Consider the following 19,945-nt stretch of genomic DNA (forward strand, 5'->3'; position numbering starts at 1 on the left):
TACCCACTACACCAGGGTTACCTAGCGGTGTACGTACCAGGGTTACCTAGTGGTGTACGTACCCACTACACCAGGGTTACCTAGTGGTCTACGTACCAGGGTTACATAGTGGTCTACGTACCCACTACACCAGGGTTACCTAGCGGTCTACGTACCAGGGTTACCTAGTGGTGTACGTACCCACTACACCAGGGTTACCTAGTGGTCTACGTACCCACTACACCAGGGTTACCTAGCGGTCTACGTACCAGGGTTACCTAGCGGTGTACGTACCCACTACACCAGGGTTACCTAGCGGTGTACGTACCCACTACACCAGGGTTACCTAGCGGTGTACGTACCCACTACACCAGGGTTACCTAGCGGTCTACGTACCAGGGTTACCTAGTGGTGTGCACCCACTACACCAGGTTACCTAGTGGGGTTACTAGTGGTGTGTACCCACTACACCAGGGTTACCTAGCGGTCTCCCACTACATCAGGGTTACCTAGCGGTGTGCGTACCCACTACACCAGGGTTACCTAGCGGTGTACCCGTACACCAGGGTTACCTAGTGGTGTACGTACCCACTACATCAGGGTTACCTGGTGGTCTAGCGTACCAGGGTTACATGTGGTCTACGTACCCACTACATCAGGGTTACCTAGCGGTCTACGTACCAGGGTTACCTAGTGGTGTACGTACCCACTATATCAGGGTTACCTAGTGGTCTACGTACCCACTACACCAGGGTTACCTAGTGGTCTACGTACCCACTATACCAGGGTTACCTAGCGGTGTACATACCCACTACACCAGGGTTACCTAGCGGTGTACGTACCCACTACACCAGGGTTACCTAGCGGTGTACGTACCCACTACATCAGGGTTACCTAGCGGTGTACGTACCAGGGTTACCTAGCGGTCTACGTACCCACTACACCAGGGTTACCTAGCGGTCTACGTACCCACTACACCAGGGTTACCTAGCAGGGTTACCTAGCGGTACCCACTACACCAGGGTTACCTAGCGGTCTACGTACCCACTACATCAGGGTTACCTAGTGGTCTACGTACCCACTACATCAGGGTTACCTAGCGGTGTACGTACCCACTACACCAGGGTTACCTAGCGGTCTACATACCCACCTAGTGGTGTACACCACTATATCAGGGTTACCTAGTGGTGTAAGTACCCATTACAACAGGGTTACCTAGTGGTCTACGTACCCACTATACCAGGGTTACCTAGCGGTGTACATACCCACTACACCAGGGTTACCTAGCGGTCTACGTACCCACTACACCAGGGTTACCTAGCAGTGTACGTACCCACTACATCAGGGTTACCTAGCGGTGTACGTACCCAGGGTTACCTAGCGGTCTACGTACCCACTACACCAGGGTTACCTAGTGGTCTACGTACCCACTACACCAGGGTTACCTAGCAGTCTACGTACCCACTACACCAGGGTTACCTAGTGGTCTACGTACCCACTACATCAGGGTTACCTAGTGTGTACGTACCCACTACACCAGGGTTACCTAGCGGTCTACCCACTACACCAGGGTTACCTAGTGGTCTACATACCCACTACACCAGGGTTACCTAGCGGTGTAAGTACCAGGGTTACCTAGTGGTCTACGTACCAGGGTTACCTAGTGGACTACGTACACCAGGGTTACCTAGCGGTCTACGTACCCACTACACCAGGGTTACCTAGCAGTGTACGTACCCACTACACCAGGGTTACCTAGTGGTGTGCGTACCCACTACACCAGGGTTATCTAGCGGTCTACGTACCAGGGTTACCTAGTGGTCTACGTACCCACTACATCAGGGTTATCTAGCGGTGTACGTACCAGGGTTACCTAGTGGTCTACGTACCCACTACACCAGGGTTACCTAGTGGTCGTACCCACTACACCAGGGTTAACTAGTGGTCTACGTACCAGGGTTACACCAGTGGTTACCTACCCACTATAGCAGGGTTACCCGGTCTCGTACCAGGGTTACCTAGTGGTCTACGTACCAGGGTTACCTACTGCATTAGGGTTACCTAGCGGTGCTAGTGGTCACGTACCCACTACATCAGGGTTACCTAGTGGTCTACGTACCCACTACACCAGGGTTACCTAGTGGTCTACGTACCCACTACACCAGGGTTACCTAGCGGTCTAAGTACCAGGGTTACCTAGTGGTCTACGTACCCACTACACCAGGGTTACCTAGCGGTAGTGGGTTACCTAGTGGTGTACGTACCCACTACACCAGGGTTACCTAGTGGTCTTACGTACCAGGGTTAACTAGTGGTGTACGTACCCACTACACCAGGGTTACCTAGCGGTCTACGTACCCACTACACCAGGGTTACCTAGCGGTCTACGTACCCACTGCATTAGGGTTACCTAGCGGTGTACGTACCCACTACACCAGGGTTACCTAGTGGTGTACGTACCCACTACACCAGGGTTACCTAGTGGTCTACGTACCCACTACACCAGGGTTACCTAGCAGTCTCTACCCACTACACCAGGGTTACCTAGCGGTCTACGTACCCACTACACCAGGGTTACCTAGCGGTCTACGTACCCACTACACCAGGGTTACCTAGCGGTCTTACGTACCAGGGTTACCTAGCAGTGTACGTACCCACTACACCAGGGTTACCTAGCGGTGTACGTACCCACTACACCAGGGTTACCTAGCGGTGTACGTACCCACTACATCAGGGTTACCTAGCGGTGTACGTACCAGGGTTACCTAGTGGTGTATGTACCCACTACACCAGGTTTACCTAGTGGTGTACGTACCCACTACACCAGGGTTACCTAGCGGTCTACGTACCCACTACACCAGGGTTACCTAGCGGTCTACGTACCCACTACACCAGGGTTACCTAGCGGTCTACATACCCACTATATCAGGGTTACATAGTGGTCTATGTACCCACTACACCAGGGTTACCTAGAGGTGTACGTACCCACTACACCAGGGTTACCTAGCGGTCTACGTACCCACTACACCAGGGTTACCTAGCGGTGTACGTACCCACTACACCAGGGTTACCTAGCGGTCTACGTACCCACTACACCAGGGTTACCTAGCGGTCTACATACCCACTATATCAGGGTTACCTAGTGGTCTATGTACCCACTACACCAGGGTTACCTAGCGGTGTACGTACCCACTACATCAGGGTTACCTAGCGGTGTACGTACCCACTACACCAGGGTTACCTAGCGGTGTACGTACCAGGGTTACCTAGTGGTGTACGTACCCACTACACCAGGGCTACCTAGTGGTCTATGTACCCACTACACCAGGGTTACCTAGTGGTCTACGTACCAGGGTTACCTAGCGGTGTACGTACCCACTACACCAGGGTTACCTAGCGGTCTACGTACCCACTACACCAGGGTTACCTAGCGGTGTACGTACCCACTACAACAGGGTTACCTAGTGGTGTACGTACCCACTACACCAGGGTTACCTAGTGGTGTACGTACCCACTACACCAGGGTTACCTAGCGGTGTACGTACCCACTACACCAGGGTTACCTAGCGGTGTACGTACCCACTACACCAGGGTTACCTAGTGGTGTACGTACCCACTACACCAGGGTTACCTAGCGGTGTACGTACCCACTACACCAGGGTTACCTAGCGGTGTACGTACCCACTACATCAGGGTTACCTAGCGGTGTACGTACCCACTACACCAGGGTTACCTAGCGGTCTACGTACCCACTACATCAGGGTTACCTAGCGGTGTACGTACCCACTACACCAGGTTTACCTAGCGGTGTACGTACCAGGGTTACCTAGTGGTGTACGTACCCACTACACCAGGGTTACCTAGTGGTCTACGTACCAGGGTTACATAGTGGTCTACGTACCCACTACACCAGGGTTACCTAGCGGTCTACGTACCAGGGTTACCTAGTGGTGTACGTACCCACTACACCAGGGTTACCTAGTGGTCTACGTACCCACTACAGCAGGGTTACCTAGCGGTCTACGTACCAGGGTTACCTAGCGGTGTACGTACCCACTACACCAGGGTTACCTAGCGGTGTACGTACCCACTACACCAGGGTTACCTAGCGGTCTACGTACCCACTACATCAGGGTTACCTAGCGGTATACGTACCCACTACATCAGGGTTACCTAGCGGTCTACGTACCAGGGTTACCTAGTGGTGTACGTACCCACTATATCAGGGTTACCTAGTGGTCTACGTACCCACTACACCAGGGTTACCTAGCGGTCTACGTACCCACTACACCAGGGTTACCTAGTGGTCTACGTACCCACTATACCAGGGTTACCTAGCGGTGTACGTACCCACTACACCAGGGTTACCTAGCGGTGTACGTACCCACTACACCAGGGTTACCTAGCGGTGTACGTACCCACTACACCAGGGTTACCTAGCGGTGTACGTACCCACTACATCAGGGTTACCTAGCGGTGTACGTACCAGGGTTACCTAGCGGTCTACGTACCCACTACACCAGGGTTACCTAGCGGTCTACGTACCCACTACACCAGGGTTACCTAGCGGTCTACGTACCCACTACACCAGGGTTACCTAGCGGTCTACGTACCCACTACATCAGGGTTACCTAGCGGTCTACGTACCCACTACACCAGGGTTACCTAGAGGTGTACGTACCCACTACACCAGGGTTACCTAGCGGTCTACGTACCCACTACACCAGGGTTACCTAGCGGTGTACGTACCCATTACATCAGGGTTACCTAGCGGTATACGTACCAGGGTTACCTAGTGGTGTACGTACCCACTACACCAGGGTTACCTAGTGGTCTACATACCCACTACACCAGGGTTAACTAGTGGTCTACGTACCAGGGTTACCTAGCGGTGTACGTACCCACTACACCAGGGTTACCTAGCGGTCTACGTACCCACTACACCAGGGTTACCTAGCAGTGTACGTACCCACTACACCAGGGTTACCTAGTGGTGTACGTACCCACTACACCAGGGTTATCTAGCGGTCTAAGTACCAGGGTTACCTAGTGATGTACGTACCCACTACATCAGGGTTATCTAGCGGTCTACGTACCAGGGTTACCTAGTGGTCTACGTACCCACTACACCAGGGTTACCTAGTTGTGTACGTACCCACTACACCAGGGTTACCTAGCGGTCTACGTACCAGGGTTACCTAGTGGTCTATGTACCCACTATACCAGGGTTACATAGCGGTCTACGTACCAGGGTTACCTAGTGGTCTACGTACCAGGGTTACCTAGTGGACTACGTACCAGGGTTACCTAGCGGTCTACGTACCCACTACATCAGGGTTACCTAGTGGTCTACGTACCAACTACACCAGGGTTACCTAGTGGTGTACGTACCCACTACACCAGGGTTACCTAGCGGTCTACGTACCAGGGTTAGCTAGTGGTCTACGTACCCACTACACCAGGGTTACCTAGCGGTGTACGTACCAGGGTTACCTAGTGGTGTACGTACCCACTACACCAGGGTTACCTAGTGGTCTACGTACCAGGGTTAACTAGTGGTCTACGTACCCACTACACCAGGGTTACCTAGCGGTGTACGTACCCACTACACCAGGGTTACCTAGCGGTCTACGTACCCACTACATTAGGGTTACCTAGCAGTGTACGTACCCACTACACCAGGGTTACCTAGTGGTGTACGTACCCACTACACCAGGGTTACCTAGTGGTCTACGTACCCACTACACCAGGGTTACCTAGCGGTCTACGTACCAGGGTTACCTAGTGGTGTACGTACCCACTACACCAGGGTTACCTAGTGGTCTACGTACCCACTACACCAGGGTTACCTAGCGGTCTTACGTACCAGGGTTACCTAGTGGTGTACGTACCCACTACACCAGGGTTACCTAGCGGTCTACGTACCAGGGTTACCTAGCGGTGTACGTACCCACTACACCAGGGTTACCTAGCGGTCTACGTACCCAGTACATCAGGGTTACCTAGCGGTGTACGTACCCACTACATCAGGGTTACCTAGCGGTGTACGTACCCACTACACCAGGGTTACCTAGCGGTCTACGTACCAGGGTTACCTAGTGGTCTACGTACCCACTACACCAGGGTTACCTAGCAGTCTACGTACCCACTACACCAGGGTTACCTAGCGGTCTACGTACCCACTACACCAGGGTTACCTAGCGGTGTACGTACCCACTACACCAGGGTTACCTAGCGGTGTACGTACCCACTACACCAGGGTTACCTAGCGGTGTACGTACCCACTACATCAGGGTTACCTAGCGGTGTACGTACCAGGGTTACCTAGTGGTGTATGTACCCACTACACCAGGGTTACCTAGTGGTGTACGTACCCACTACACCAGGGTTACCTAGCGGTCTACGTACCCACTACACCAGGGTTACCTAGCGGTCTACGTACCCACTACACCAGGGTTACCTAGCGGTCTACGTACCCACTATATCAGGGTTACCTAGTGGTCTACGTACCCACTACACCAGGGTTACCTAGAGGTGTACGTACCCACTACACCAGGGTTACCTAGCGGTCTACGTACCCACTACACCAGGGTTACCTAGCGGTGTACGTACCCACTACACCAGGGTTACCTAGCGGTGTACGTATCAGGGTTACCTAGTGGTGTACGTACCCACTACACCAGGGTTACCTAGTGGTCTATGTACCCACTACACCAGGGTTACCTAGTGGTCTACGTACCAGGGTTACCTAGCGGTGTACGTACCCACTACACCAGGGTTACCTAGCGGTCTACGTACCCACTACACCAGGGTTACCTAGCGGTGTACGTACCCACTACAACAGGGTTACCTAGTGGTGTACGTACCCACTACACCAGGGTTACCTAGTGGTGTACGTACCCACTACACCAGGGTTATCTAGCGGTCTACGTACCAGGGTTACCTAGTGGTGTACGTACCCACTACATCAGGGTTATCTAGCGGTCTACGTACCAGGGTTACCTAGCGGTCTACGTACCCACTACACCAGGGTTACCTAGTTGTGTACGTACCCACTACACCAGGGTTACCTAGCGGTCTACGTACCAGGGTTACCTAGTGGTCTACGTACCAGGGTTACCTAGCGGTCTACGTACCAGGGTTACCTAGCGGTCTACGTACCAGGGTTACCTAGCGGTCTACGTACTCACTACATCAGGGTTACCTAGTGGTCTACGTACCCACTACACCAGGGTTACCTAGTGGTGTACGTACCCACTACACCAGGGTTACCTTGCGGTGTACGTACCCACTACACCAGGGTTACCTAGCGGTCTACGTACCAGGGTTAACTAGTGGTCTACGTACCCACTACACCAGGGTTACCTAGTGGTGTACGTACCAGGGTTACCTAGTGGTCTACGTACCAGGGTTACCTAGTAGTCTACGTACCCACTACACCAGGGTTACCTAGCGGTGTACGTACCCACTACACCAGGGTTACCTAGCGGTCTATGTACCCACTACACCAGGGTTACCTAGTGGTCTACGTACCTGGGTTACCTAGCGGTGTACGTACCCACTACACCAGGGTTACCTAGCGGTTTACGTACCCACTACACCAGGGTTACCTAGCGGTCTACGTACCCACTACACCAGGGTTACCTAGCGGTGTACGTACCCACTACAACAGGGTTACCTAGTGGTGTACGTACCCACTACACCAGGGTTATCTAGCGGTCTACGTACCAGGGTTACCTAGTGGTGTACGTACCCACTACATCAGGGTTATCTAGCGGTCTACGTACCAGGGTTACCTAGCGGTCTACGTACCCACTACACCAGGGTTACCTAGTTGTGTACGTACCCACTACACCAGGGTTACCTAGCGGTCTACGTACCAGGGTTACCTAGTGGTCTACGTACCAGGGTTACCTAGCGGTCTACGTACCAGGGTTACCTAGCGGTCTACGTACCCACTACATCAGGGTTACCTAGTGGTCTACGTACCCACTACACCAGGGTTACCTAGTGGTGTACGTACCCACTACACCAGGGTTACCTAGCGGTGTACGTACCCACTACACCAGGGTTACCTAGCGGTCTACGTACCAGGGTTACCTAGTGGTCTACGTACCCACTACACCAGGGTTACCTAGTGGTCTACGTACCAGGGTTACCTAGTGGTGTACGTACCCACTACACCAGGGTTACCTAGCGGTGTACGTACCCACTACACCAGGGTTACCTTGCGGTCTACGTACCCACTACACCAGGGTTACCTAGTGGTCTACGTACCAGGGTTACCTAGTGGTCTACGTACCCACTACACCAGGGTTACCTAGCGGTGAACCAAGCGGTGCTGATTGGACAGGGGAAGGTCACTAGGCAGCGCGCCGTATGCACAATACCCAGATTGCTAGATCTGGTGGGGTCAGGTCAGGGGGGTCAGGTCTGGGGGTCTACTACATCTGGGGGTCAGGTATGGGGGTCAGGTCTGGGGGTCTACTACATCTGGTGGGTTCAGGTCTGGTGGGATCTACTACATCTGGTGGGGTCAGGTCTGGGGGTCTACTAAATCTGGGGGTCAGGTATGTGGGGGGTCTACTACATTTGGTGGGGTCAGGTTGGGGGTCTACTACATCTGGTGGGGTCAGGTCTGGGGGTCTACTACATCTGGGGGGTCAGGTCTGGGGGTTCTACTACATCTGGGGGGTCAGGTCTGGGGGGTCTACTACATCTAGGGGGTCAGGTCTGGGGGTCAGGTCTGGGGGGGTCAGGTATGGGGGTCTACTACATCTGGTGGGGTCAGGTATGGGGGTCAGGTCTGGGGGGTCTACTACATCTGGTGGGTTCAGGTCTGGTGGGATCTACTACATCTGGTGGGGTCAGGTCTGGGGGTCTACTACATCTGGTGGGGTCAGGTCTGGGGGTCTACTACATCTGGGGGGGTCAGGTCTGGGGGGTCAGGTCTGGGGGTTCTACTACATCTGGGGGTCAGGTCTGGGGGTCAGGTCTGGGGGTCAGGTATGGGGGGTCTACTACATCTGGTGGGGTCAGGTCTGGGGGGTCAGGTCTGGGGGTCTACTACATCTGGGGGTCAGGTATGGGGGGTTAGGTCTAGGGGGGTCTACTACATCTGGTGGGGTCAGGTCTGGGTGTCTACTACATCTGGGGGGTCAGGTCTGGGGGTCTACTACATCTAGGGGGTCAGGTCTGGGGGGTCTACTACATCTGGGGGGGTCAGGTCTGGGGGGTCAGGTCTGGGGGTTCTACTACATCTGGGGGTCAGGTCTGGGGGGGGTCTACTACATCTAGGGGGTCAGGTATGGGGGGTCAGGTCTGGGGGGTCAGGTCTGGGGGTCTACTACATCTGGTGGGGTCAGGTCTGGGGGTCAGGTCTGGGGGTCTATTACATCTGGGGGTCAGGTATGGGGGTCTACTACATCTGGTGGGGTCAGGTCTGGGGGGTCAGATCTGGGGGGTTCTACTACATCTGGGGGGTCTACTACATCTAGGGGGTCAGGTCTGGGGGTCAGGACTGGGGAGTCAGGTCTGGGGGTCTACCACATCTGGTTGGGTCAGGTCTGGGGGTCAGGTCTGGGGGTCTACTACATCTGGGGGTCAGGTATGGGGGGTCAGGTCTAGGGGGTCTACTACATCTGGTGGGTTCAGGTCTGGGGGTCTACTACATCTAGGGGGTCAGGTCTGGGGGTCTACTACATCTGGGGGGTCAGGTCTGGGGGGGTCAGGTCTGGGGGGTTCTACTACATCTGGGGGGTCAGGTCTGGGGGTCTACTACATCTAGGGGGTCAGGTCTGGGGGTCAGGTCTGGGGGGTCAGGTCTGGGGGTCTACTACATCTGGTGGGGTCAGGTCTGGGGGGTCAGGTCTGGGGGAGGTCTACTACATTTGGTGGGGTCAGGTCTGGGGGGTCTACTATTGTTTCATTTAGTATCTGTTGTGTCGGCTTGGGGGGGTGATTATATTTCCTCCTAGTATGTTGTACCGAAGTTGACTGACTGAAAAGGAGCATAAAGTTCTGAGTATAACTACTGTTCCCTGAAGGAGGGGGATGAGGCACACCGCCGTCCCTTTGCTCGGGGAAGTACGGTATTACATTTAAAAATTCATTTGTAGCCTCACGCTTATCACCTGTGGAAGGCGGGGCTTCCAGCGAGGCCCGGATTTCATTGGCCTTTTCAGGCGTGACTGTAGATCCTTCAGTCAAAGTACCCATAGTGTGTTGTACCTCGTTTCCCTCCTTCAGGGAACAGTAGTTATAGTCATAACGTTTCGTTTTAAGGGATAAAGGCATCTTCTCCCTGAAAAGCAGATGTGGGGATTCCACTCAGTTAGAACAGAACCTCATACACTCACGTGTTGATCCATTGGCTCCTAGGGGTTGGGGACCCTGGCTTCCATTGGTTTGGGGTGGCTGGGTGTATTTAGTAGAGGGGAGTTTGGTGAGACTGAGAGGGGGCTTGGTGAGGGTCAGGATAGGTGGAGTTGTGTGGCCTGTGGAGACCCCCCTTCTCTGCTGCTTCACACACTGTAGGAGCTCGTACAGTACATCACCTGGAAACAGAGAGAGGAGCCCGTACAGTACATCACCTGGAAACAGAGAGAGGAGCCTGTACAGTACATCACCTGGAAACAGAGAGAGAGGAGCCTGTACAGTACATCACCTGGAAACAGAGAGAGGAGCCCGTACAGTACATCACCTGGAAACAGAGAGAGAGAGCCTGTACAGTACATCACCTGGAAACAGAGAGAGGAGCTGGAAACAGAAACAGAGAGAGAGCCATACAGTACATCACCTGGAAACAGAGAGAGGAGTACAGTACATCACCTGGAAACAGAGAGAGGAGCCCGTACAGTACATCACCTGGAAACAGAGAGAGAGCCTCACATCACCTGGAAACAGAGAGAGGAGCATCACCTGGAAACAGAGAGAGGAGCTCATACAGTACATCACCTGGAAACAGAGAGAGAGGAGCCTGTACAGTACATCATCACTGGAAACAGAGAGAGGAGCCTGTACATCACCTGGAAACAGAGAGGAGCAGTACATCACCCTGGAAACAGAGAGAGAGGAAACAGAGAGAGGAGCCTGTACAGTACATCACCTGGAAACAGAGAGAGAGGAGCCTGTACAGTACATCACCTGGAAACAGAGAGAGGAGCCTGTACAGTACATCACCTGGAAACAGAGAGAGAGAGCCTGTACAGTACATCACCTGGAAACAGAGAGAGGAGCCTGTACAGTACATCACCTGGAAACAGAGAGAGGAGCCTGTACAGTACATCACCTGGAAACAGAGAGAGGAGCCTGTACAGTACATCACCTGGAAACAGAGAGAGGAGCCCGTACAGTACATCACCTGGAAACAGAGAGAGGAGCTCATACAGTACATCACCTGGAAACAGAGAGAGAGAGGAGCCTGTACAGTACATCACCTGGAAACAGAGAGAGAGGAGCCCGTACAGTACATCACCTAGAAACAGAGAGAGGAGCTCATACAGTACATCACCTGGAAACAGAGAGAGCTCATACAGTACATCACCTGGAAACAGAGAGAGCTCATACAGTACATCACCTGGAAACAGAGAGAGCTCATACAGTACATCACCTGGAAACAGAGAGAGAGGAGTCCGTACAGTACATCACCTGGAAACAGAGAGAGCTCATACAGTACATCACCTGGAAACAGAGAGAGAGGAGTCCGTACAGTACATCACCTGGAAACAGAGAGAGAGGAGCCTGTACAGTACATCACCTGGAAACAGAGAGAGAGGAGCCTGTACAGTACATCACCTGGAAACAGAGAGAGGAGCCTGTACAGTACATCACCTGGAAACAGAGAGAGGAGCCTGTAGAGTACATCACCTGGAAACAGAGAGAGCTCATACAGTACATCACCTGGAAACAGAGAGAGAGGAGCCTGTACAGTACATCACCTGGAAACAGAGAGAGGAGCTCATACAGTACATCACCTGGAAACAGAGAGAGGAGCTCATACAGTACATCACCTGGAAACAGAGAGAGGAGCCTGTACAGTACATCACCTGGAAACAGAGAGAGCTCATACAGTACATCACCTGGAAACAGAGAGAGGAGCCTGTACAGTACATCACCTGGAAACAGAGAGAGGAGCCTGTACAGTACATCACCTGGAAACAGAGAGAGGAGCCTGTACAGTACATCACCTGGAAACAGAGAGAGGAGCCTGTACAGTACATCACCTGGAAACAGAGAGAGGAGCCTGTACAGTACATCACCTGGAAACAGAGAGAGAGGAGTCCGTACAGTACATCACCTGGAAACAGAGAGAGCTCATACAGTACATCACCTGGAAACAGAGAGAGAGGAGTCCGTACAGTACATCACCTGGAAACAGAGAGAGAGGAGTCCGTACAGTACATCACCTGGAAACAGAGAGAGAGGAGTCCGTACAGTACATCACCTGGAAACAGAGAGAGGAGCCTGTACAGTACATCACCTAGAAACAGAGAGAGGAGCTCATACAGTACATCACCTGGAAACAGAGAGAGCTCATACAGTACATCACCTGGAAACAGAGAGAGGAGCCCGTACAGTACATCACCTGGAAACAGAGAGAGGAGCCTGTAGAGTACATCACCTGGAAACAGAGAGAGGAGCCTGTAGAGTACATCACCTGGAAACAGAGAGAGGAGCCCCCCCCCCCCCCCCTCCCCCAGTGGCGTACCTGAGTCAGGACAGCGGCGTCTGAAGTCTTCCTTGGTGAGGAGGCAGAGAGCTCTGCCGTTCATCTCAAACCGTCCTCTCTCAGTTCTGAGGAGAGAATATTCCCTCTGAGCCCAGTGCAGCCAGTGGACCACGTCCTCCTTGTCCCACAGAGATGGGTTTATACCTAAACACACACACATCTTAGATGGGTTTATACCTACACACACACACACCTTAGACGGGTTTATACCTACACACATCCTGGTTGGTCCCTGGATGGGAGACCAAATGTTGCTGGAAGTGATGTTGGAAGGCCAGTAGGAGGCACTCTTTCCTCTGGTCTAAAACAAATATCCCAATGCCCCAGGGCAGTGATTGGGGACATTGCCCGGTGTAGGGTGTCATCTTCGGATGGGACGTTAAACGGGTGACCTGACTCTCTGTGGTCACTAAAGATTGTCGTGGAATTATCAGAATATGTTGGTAACATTTGTAAGATATTTAATATTCATCAAATGTGTGTAAGTTTATTTCTCATAAGAATGTATTTTGTTGTACTATAGTGGTGGCCATTGGCAGTTATCTGTTCTCTGTCAGGACTAAGTTGCATGGGCCACATGAGAGGGGAGAGGTCAAAGTGTCATCATGTGTAAACATATCTTATACTCCCTAACTTTCCCAGTGGGGAAAGGAGGGGTTGCAGTGTCTGGAATCATTCTATGCTCCCTCTTTGTTGACCTGTAGGGTCACTCTCCTATCCGTGAGTTTGTCCAGGAGTTTGTATTTAGAGTGGGTTGTATCTAAATGACAATTTGATATATGCCTGTTGATATGGAGGATTTGGTTTATGGTTCTGGGGTTTTTGGGAAAGGAGACAAAGCTGAACGATGAATTATGTCTATGCTGTCTGACTATGGGTGTCTTTGCTATTAAAGGAACTCAGTTGCATTGTAAGGGGACTCTCAGAGAAAATTCACTGGGGAGACACTGAATTGATCTGAGAGTCACAGGGTTGTGATGGAGCTCATATAATTAAAGATGGACTTTGATAACTAACTCTGACTTATGTGTGTGGTTTGCTCCCATGATTTGGTAAATAGAGGAAATTTCCACGACAAGATCCCATGGCCCTTATCGTAAGAGTAGGGGTGTTAACCCCGGTGTCCTGACTCTCTGTGGTCACTAAAGATCCCATGGCCCTTATCGTAAGAGTGTTAGGTGTCCTGACTCTCTGTGGTCACTAAAGATCCCATGGCCCTTATCGTGTCCTGACTCTCTGTGGTCACTAAAGATCCCATGGCCCTTATCGTAAGAGTAGGGGTGTTAACCCCGGTGTCCTGGCTCTCTGTGGTCACTAAAGATCCCATGGCCCTTATCGTAAGAGTAGGGGTGTTAACCCCGGTGTCCTGACTCTCTGTGGTCACTAAAGATCCCATGGCCCTTATCGTAAGAGGGGTGTTAAGGGGTGGTCACTAAAGATCCCATGGCCCTTATCGTAAGAGTAGGGGTGTTAACCTGTATCCTGGCTCTCTGTGGTCACTAAAGATCCCATGGCCCTTATCGTAAGAGTAGGGGTGTTAACCCCGGTGTCCTGACTCTCTGTGGTCACTAAAGATCCCATGGCCCTTATCGTAAGAGTAGGGGTGTTAACCCCGGTATCCTGGCTCTCTGTGGTCACTAAAGATCCCATGGCCCTTATCGTAAGAGTAGGGGTGTTAACCCCGTTGTCCTGACTCTCTGTGGTCACTAAAGATCCCATGGCCCTTATCGTAAGAGTAGGGGTGTTAACCCCGGTATCCTGGCTCTCTGTGGTCACTAAAGATCCCATGGCCCTTATCGTAAGAGTAGGGGTGTTAACCCCGGTGTCCTGACTCTCTGTGGTCACTAAAGATCCCATGGCCCTTATCGTAAGAGTAGGGGTGTTAACCCTGGTATCCTGGCTCTCTGTGGTCACTAAAGATCCCATGGCCCTTATCGTAAGAGTAGGGGTGTTAACCCTGGTATCCTGGCTCTCTGTGGACACTAAAGATCCCATGGCCCTTATCGTAAGAGTAGGGGTGTTAACCCCGGTGTCCTGACTCTCTGAGGTCACTAAAGATCCCATGGCCCTTATCGTAAGAGTAGGGGTGTTAACCCGGGTGTCCTGACTCTCTGTGGTCACTAAAGATCCCATGGCCCTTATCGTAAGAGTAGGGGTGTTAACCCCGGTGTCCTGACTCTCTGTGGTCACTAAAGATCCCATGGCACTTATCGTAAGAGTAGGGGTGTTAACCCTGGTATCCTGGCTCTCTGTGGTCACTAAAGATCCCATGGCACTTATCGTAAGAGTAGGGGTGTTAACCCGGGTGTCCTGGCTAAATTCCCAATCTGGCCCTGATACCAACACGGTCACCTAATCATCCCCAGCTACCAATTGTCTCATTCATTCCCCTCCTCCTCTCCCCTGTAACTATTCACCAGGTCATTGCTGTAAATGGGAATGTGTTCTCAGTCAATTTACCTGGTAAACAATACCCACAGACATACAAACTTACCAGGGCTGGCAGGTAGGTTAGGGTGTTGGACCAGTAAGTGAAAGATTGCTGGATTCAAATCCCGAGCTGACAAAGTAAAAATCTGTCGTTCTGCCCCTGAACAAGGCAGTTAACCCACTGTTCCCCTGAACAACGCAGTTAACCCACTGTTCCCCTGAACAAGGCAGTTAACCCACTGTTCCCCTGAACAAGGCAGTTAACCCACTGTTCCCCTGAACAAGGCAGTTAACCCACTGTAATAACCCACTGTTCCCAAGGCAGAACCCACTGGCAGTAATAACCCACTGTTCCCCTGAACCAGGCAGTAATAACCCACTGTTCCCCTGAACAAGGCAGTAATAACCCACTGTTCCCCTGAACAAGGCAGTTAACCCACTGTTCCCCTGAACAAGGCAGTTAACCCACTGTTCCCCTGAACAAGGCAGTAATAACTCACTGTTCCCCTGAACAAGGCAGTTAACCCACTGTTCCCCTGAACAAGGCAGTAATAACCCACTGTTCCCCTGAACAAGGCAGTAATAACCCACTGTTCCCCTGAACAAGGCAGTAATAACCCACTGTTCCCCTGAACAAGGCAGTAATAACCCACTGTTCCCCTGAACAAGGCAGTAATAACCCACTGTTCCCCTGAACAAGGCAGTAATAACCCACTGTTCCCCTGAACAAGGCAGTAATAACCCACTGTTCCCCTGAACAAGGCAGTAATAACCCACTGTTCCCCTGAACAAGGCAGTAATAACCCACTGTTCCCCTGAACAAGGCAGTTATAACCCACTGTTCCCCTGAACAAGGCAGTAATAACCCACTGTTCCCCTGAACAAGGCAGTAATAACCCACTGTTCCCCTGAACAAGGCAGTAATAACCCACTGTTCCCCTGAACAAGGCAGGTAGTTTGGAGGGCAGGGCAGGTAGTTTGCCCCCCGGTGATGCGTTGTGCAGACCTCACTACCCTCTGGAGAGCCTTACGGTTGAGGGCGGAGCAGTTGCCGTACCAGGCGGTGATACAGCCCGCCAGGATGCTCTCGATTGTGCATCTGTAGAAGTTTGTGAGTGCTTTTGGTGACAAGCCGAATTTCTTCAGCCTCCTGAGGTTGAAGAGGCGCTGCTGCGCCTTCTTCACGACGCTGTCAGTGTGAGTGGACCAATTCAGTTTGTCTGTGATGTGTATGCCGAGGAACTTAAAACGTACTACCCTCTCCACTACTGTTCCATCGATGTGGATAGGGGGGTGTTCCCTCTGCTGTTTCCTGAAATCCACAATCATCTCCTTAGTTTTGTTGACGTTGAGTGTGAGGTTATTTTCCTGACACCACACTCCGAGGGCCCTCACCTCCTCCCTGTAGGCCGTCTCGTCGTTGTTGGTAATCAAGCCTACCACTGTTGTGTCGTCCGCAAACTTGATGATTGAGTTGGAGGCGTGCGTGGCCACGCAGTCGTGGGTGAACAGGGAGTACAGGAGAGGGCTCAGAACGCACCCTTGTGGGGCCCCCGTGTTGAGGATCAGCGGGGAGGAGATGTTGTTGCCTACCCTCACCACCTGGGGGCGGCCCGTCAGGAAGTCCAGTACCCAGTTGCACAGGGCGGGGTCGAGACCCAGGGTCTCGAGCTTGATGACGAGCTTGGAGGGTACTATGGTGTTGAATGCCGAGCTGTAGTCGATGAACAGCATTCTCACATAGGTATTCCTCTTGTCCAGGTGGGTTAGGGCAGTGTGCAGTGTGGTTGAGATTGCATCGTCTGTGGACCTATTTGGGCGGTAAGCAAATTGGAGTGGGTCTAGGGTGTCAGGTAGGGTGGAGGTGATATGGTCCTTGACTAGTCTCTCAAAGCACTTCATGATGATCCAGAAGAAGATTGGGAGAATGTCATATGGTCAGATGAAACCAAAATATAACTTTTTGGTAAAAACTCAACTCGTCGTGTTTGGAGGAGAAAGAAAGCTGAGTTACATCCAAAGAACACCATACCTACTGTGAAGCATGACATAAGTATTTGATCACCTACCAACCAGTAAGAATTCCGGCTCTCACAGACCTGTTAGTTTTTTCTTTACGAGGCCCTCCTGTTCTCCACTCATTACCTGTATTAACCTGTTTGAACTCATTATCTGTATAAAAGACACAATCAAACAGACTCCAACCTCTCCACACGCCAAGGCCACAATGGCCAAGACCAGAGATGCAATTATTAGAAAATGGAAGAAGTTCAAGATGACGGTCAATCACCCTCGGTCTGGGGTTCCATGCAAGATCTCACCTCGTGGGGCATCAATGATCATGAGGAAGGTGAGGGATCAGCCCAGAACTACACGGCACGACCTGGTCAATGACCTGAAGAGGGCAGGGACCACAGTCTCAAAGAAAACCATTAGTAACACACTACACCGTCATGGATTAAAATCCTGCAGCGCACGCAAGGTCCCCCTGCTCAAGCCAGCGCATGTCCAGGCCCGTCTGAAGTTTGCCAATGACCATCTGGATGATCCAGAGGAGGAATGGGAGAAGGTCATGTGGTCTGATGAGACAAAAATAGAGCTTTTTGGTCTAAACTCCACTCGCCGTGTTTGGAGGAAGAAGAAGGATGAGTACAACCTCAAGAACACCATCCCAACTGAAGCATGGAGGTGGAAACATCATTCTTTGGGGATGCTTTTCTGCAAAGGGGACATGACGACTGCACTGTATTGAGGGGAGGATGGATGGGGCCATGTATCGCGAGATCTTGGCCAACAACCTCCTTCCCTCAGTAAGAGAATTGAAGATGGGTCATGGCTGGGTCTTCCAGCATGACAACGACCCGAAACACACAGCCAAGGCAACTAAGGAGTGGCTCCATAAGAAGCATCTCAAGGTCCTGGAGTGGTCTAGCCAGTCTCCAGACCTGAACCCAATAGAAAATCTTTGGAGGGAGCTGAAAGTCCGTATTGCCCAGCGACAGCCCCGAAACCTGAAGGATCTGGAGAAGGTCTGTATGGAGGAGTGGGCCAAAATCCCTGCTGAAGTGTGAGCAAACCTGGTCAAGAACTACAGGAAACGTATGATCTCTGTAATTGCAAACAAAAGTTTCTGTACCAAATATTAAGTTCTGCTTTTCTGATGTATCAAATACTTATGTCATGCAATAAAATGCAAATGAATTACTTAAAAATCGTACAATGTGATTTTCTGGATTTTTGTTTTAGATTCCATCTCTCACAGTTGAAGTATATCTATGATAGAAAAATGACAGACCTCTACATGCTTTGTAAGTAGGAAAACCTGCAAAATCGGCAGTTTATCAAATACTTGTTCTCCCCACTGTACATACATACATACATACATACATACATACATACATACATACATACATACATACGGAGCTGTTAGCCAACAAGTGTGTGTGTATATTTGTGTGTGTTTGACTCACGTAGTCTTCCAGGTAGCTGCCACAGGTCTTCCTGTGGAGGGAGGAGGGTAGAGCAGGGAGGAAGGAGCAATGAAGGGAACAGCACTCCTCTGCCAGGGACTAGGGTAGTGAGAACATGACTGGGTTCTCCATGGTCCTGCCACACACACCACACACACACACAGACACAGACACAGACACACACACACACACACACACAGACACAGACACAGACACACACAGACACACACACACACACATACACACAGACACACACACACACACACACACACAGACACACACACACACACACACACACACACACACACACACACACACACACACACAGACACACACACACACACACACACACAGACACACACACACACACACAGACACACAGACACACACACACACACACAGACACACACACACACACAGACACACACACACACAGACACACAGACACACACACACACACACACACACACACACACACACACACACACACAGACACACACACACACACACAGACACACACAGACACACACACACACACACATACACACAGACACACATACACACAGACACACACACACACACACACACACGCACACACAGACACACACACACACGCACACACAGACACACACACACACACACACACACCTTTTTATATTATCATTTGAAGTTGTATTTTTTTCAAATTGAAAGTCACAACTAATCTGTCTCCTTTATCAGCGAATTGATTTTTTATCTAGCGAGCATGAAACCACACATGCAGAAGTGAATGCAAAAGTGAAAGTCTCTCTTTCTTAAACTGGTCAAACATTCGCTGGGAGTAAAACCAAGTGACAAACTGTGTAAAACCAAACATAATCCATCTCTACATATATTCATATTAAACGGAAACATTACTTGTAGGACCTGAACGCGTTTCCTATTCGTGTCATCAGGGCTTCAGTTTACCTTGATCAGATCAGGCGGGGAGCTGCCTCCGTCTTCCATCGTCCTCTACCTGTCTGTCCGGAAGTAGACTAGTAGAATTATTCTCTATAGATTCCTCAACTCAGGTGATCAACAATCCGACCGGTAATACGATGAATTCTCTCTATAATACTTCTGTCGATTAAGGGTCCGAATAAATTATTATGGAATCCAAACGTGGGAGCTGGACATGATTTTCACCCGACAACTATGATGACATATGATCCTTGTTTCCGGGTATCGAAATCGAAAGGATCCATAGAGGTGTGTGTTTTAAAAACAAGTGCAGATATCACTTCCATGAACTCAATCCTGAATATCTAAATTGAGCGCGTGTTGTTTTTCTGGAGAGGCTATACGGACGCCTGGT

The 19,945-nt window shown here is 51.3% G+C and overlaps 1 protein-coding gene across 2 annotated transcripts in view; it reads right to left on the bottom strand.

The window, feature by feature from the left end:
- Window positions 1-19,945, bottom strand: part of etv7 (ETS variant transcription factor 7) — an 84,926-nt gene extending 64,981 nt beyond the window's left edge. Inside the window, exons 1-4 of one of the 2 annotated variants that reach the window (XM_065021011.1) lie at window positions 19,558-19,945; window positions 18,610-18,745; window positions 12,689-12,853; window positions 10,338-10,535 (exon numbers count right to left, since the gene is read on the bottom strand). In XM_065021011.1, coding sequence (XP_064877083.1) covers window positions 10,338-10,535; window positions 12,689-12,853; window positions 18,610-18,745; window positions 19,558-19,596 — 538 coding nt within the window. In that variant the 5' untranslated portion in view covers window positions 19,597-19,945. The remainder of the gene's footprint in view (window positions 1-10,337; window positions 10,536-12,688; window positions 12,854-18,609; window positions 18,746-19,557) is intronic. The other variant, XM_065021012.1, reaches the window with a different exon arrangement.

This window comes from Oncorhynchus nerka, linkage group LG7 (assembly GCF_034236695.1).
Source record: "Oncorhynchus nerka isolate Pitt River linkage group LG7, Oner_Uvic_2.0, whole genome shotgun sequence".
In the NCBI taxonomy this organism is placed as follows: Eukaryota; Metazoa; Chordata; class Actinopteri; order Salmoniformes; family Salmonidae; genus Oncorhynchus; species Oncorhynchus nerka.